At 64.1% G+C, this 2,014-nt stretch overlaps 1 protein-coding gene across 1 annotated transcript in view; it reads right to left on the bottom strand.

The window, feature by feature from the left end:
* IFRD2 (interferon-related developmental regulator 2) overlaps positions 1-2,007 on the bottom strand; it is a gene marked incomplete at its 5' end in the record, with an annotated part of 2,192 nt that extends 185 nt beyond the window's left edge. The window contains 7 exons of the mRNA XM_010083707.1: positions 60-155; positions 229-357; positions 500-637; positions 859-964; positions 1,070-1,239; positions 1,592-1,642; positions 1,867-2,007. Coding sequence (XP_010082009.1) covers positions 60-155; positions 229-357; positions 500-637; positions 859-964; positions 1,070-1,239; positions 1,592-1,642; positions 1,867-2,007 — 831 coding nt within the window. The remainder of the gene's footprint in view (positions 1-59; positions 156-228; positions 358-499; positions 638-858; positions 965-1,069; positions 1,240-1,591; positions 1,643-1,866) is intronic.
* Between the last annotated feature and the right edge of the window lie 7 nt (positions 2,008-2,014).

Below are 2,014 nucleotides of genomic sequence, written 5' to 3'. Positions count from 1 at the left end.
CTGGAGCCCACGGTGGCACGGAGGGGACTGCGGGCACAAATCTGAGTGGAGGCACCCACCTTCTCGAAGCGGGAGACCTTGCTGGCTTTCAGAGCAGCTGCATCCAGCACCAAGGGGGGCCCAAGACCGAAGATCTCCCGTAGCAGCTCGTTGTTCTGTGGAAGCAGGGGCCTGTCAGCACCCGCTGGCACTGGCCCAGCACCCCCAGCACAGCCGCCCAGCCCCTACCTGGAGGTGGTGGCAGATGCCGGAGCCCAGCACCTCTTTAAAGGCTTGGTACGTCCGCTGGCGTGTCCAGCTGTCCAGGTACATGCACTCCAGGCCAAATCGGATGGTCTCCTCCTGGTACTCCCCGCTCTGAGTGGAGAGAGGGGCATCCCTGGGTGCTAGCCTTGTGCGTCCCCCAGCTCTGAGCAGAGATGTGGGGATCGCCAGGCAGCTGGGCAGCAGCCGCACAGCCAGGGGCTCAGCAGGGAAGAGCACCGCCAGCCTCCAGTACCTCGATGAAGCGCAGGACGTCCCGGAAGATGGAGCGCTGCTTCCGTCGGTCGGTCTTGGCTCGGTATTTGTTGCTCTCAGTAGCCAGGACCTTGAGCTGGGCACGCAGGAACTCTGTATCTTGGTGGCACAAGTCCTCCTGCCAAAAAAACAGGGAGGTCTGGAGGTGATGTGGCTCCAGGAACTGCCCAATGCCACCATTGCCAGGACAAGACCTGTTGGTGACAGCAGCCTGGAGCATCCCAACGCCATCAGTGCCAGCTCAGCCAGGGCATGGGGAGGGTACCTGCGCCAGCAGCTCCCTGCCCCTCTGCTGTTCACCCACCCACCGCCTCCCATCACCACAGCACCCCGCCGTACCTCCATGTCCTGGGCCAGCTCGAAGACCAGCGCGATGGCTTCCCCGGCCAGGATGCGCAGCACAACGCTGCTGCTGGACAGCAGCAGGGACAGCTTCAGCCAGCAACTGGGGCAAGAAGGCAAGAGGGGAGTCAGACACCACCCCAGGGGCTCCTTGCTCTGCATCCAGCTGCCCCACAATGGCCCCCACACCCCTTCCTTCCCCACTCACTTGTCCAAGATGCTCTTGATGTGGGAGGGCGGACAGATGGTGAGAAGCAGGGACCAGGACTGGAGCGCGCTGCAGTGCAGAGGGCTGTGCTGGGTGGGTGCCAAGCCCCCCTCACCTGTGCTGGGGGGGCTGAAGATACCCTCCAAGCAGGACAGGCATGAGACCAGGTCCTGGAGGGTGAAAACCGACCTGTCACGCCACAGTTGCTGGGCAGACGCCAAAGCGAAGCCATGCCACGCACTGGGGACCAAAGGAGACCCACCCTGCCCAGGGGCACCAGGAGCCCTCTGGGGCAGGAAGGACTCCTCCACCCGGGACAGTCCTTCTCTGCGAGTTGGGCTTCGTCCCCCCAGTTCAGGTCCACACTGCCCAAGGAAGGGGCTTGGGCTATAAGCGATGTCCCCGTGCCTGCTCCCTGACTCAGCTCCAAGCTGCCCTGGCACTGTGAGCTGAGGCAGGGTAGCACAGCAGCCCCCAGGGTGCCCCCCGACAGGGGTACAGATGACCCCCAGGTGCAGTTACCTCGAGGTCAGCAGCGGCAATGTAGCAACACATGCCCAGGGCCATGGCACACTGGCAAGAGACATGGGGAGAAGGCTGTCAGAGGAGGCACGGCTGGGCCAGATCCACACTGTCCAAGGGGGAGCAGGGTCAGGGTGCTCCCTCTTTACCCAACCGCTCCCTGCAGCACCCAATTCTGCCCCCCTCCTGCGACCACAGGGGCCCCTGAGAGCATCACCTGGGCTCTCCCCACCGCCCAGGTGTTTTTTTTCAGGAGGAAAGGAGCTGGGCCTGACGCTCTGCCGGGCAGCGGGGCTGGCCGTGCCGTCTGTCAGGACACTGATGAGCAGGGGCTTCAGGCTGCGAAACAACTCCTCCCCCTCCGGGCCAGAGCCCATCTGGAGGCAGAGGAGGGTGAGGACGGTGCCTGCCAGTGCCTGTTCC

Source organism: Pterocles gutturalis, unplaced genomic scaffold (assembly GCF_000699245.1).
Source record: "Pterocles gutturalis isolate BGI_N339 unplaced genomic scaffold, ASM69924v1 scaffold5510, whole genome shotgun sequence".
Taxonomy (NCBI): domain Eukaryota; kingdom Metazoa; phylum Chordata; class Aves; order Pterocliformes; family Pteroclidae; genus Pterocles; species Pterocles gutturalis.
This window is presented reverse-complemented; position numbering and strand designations above follow the sequence as displayed.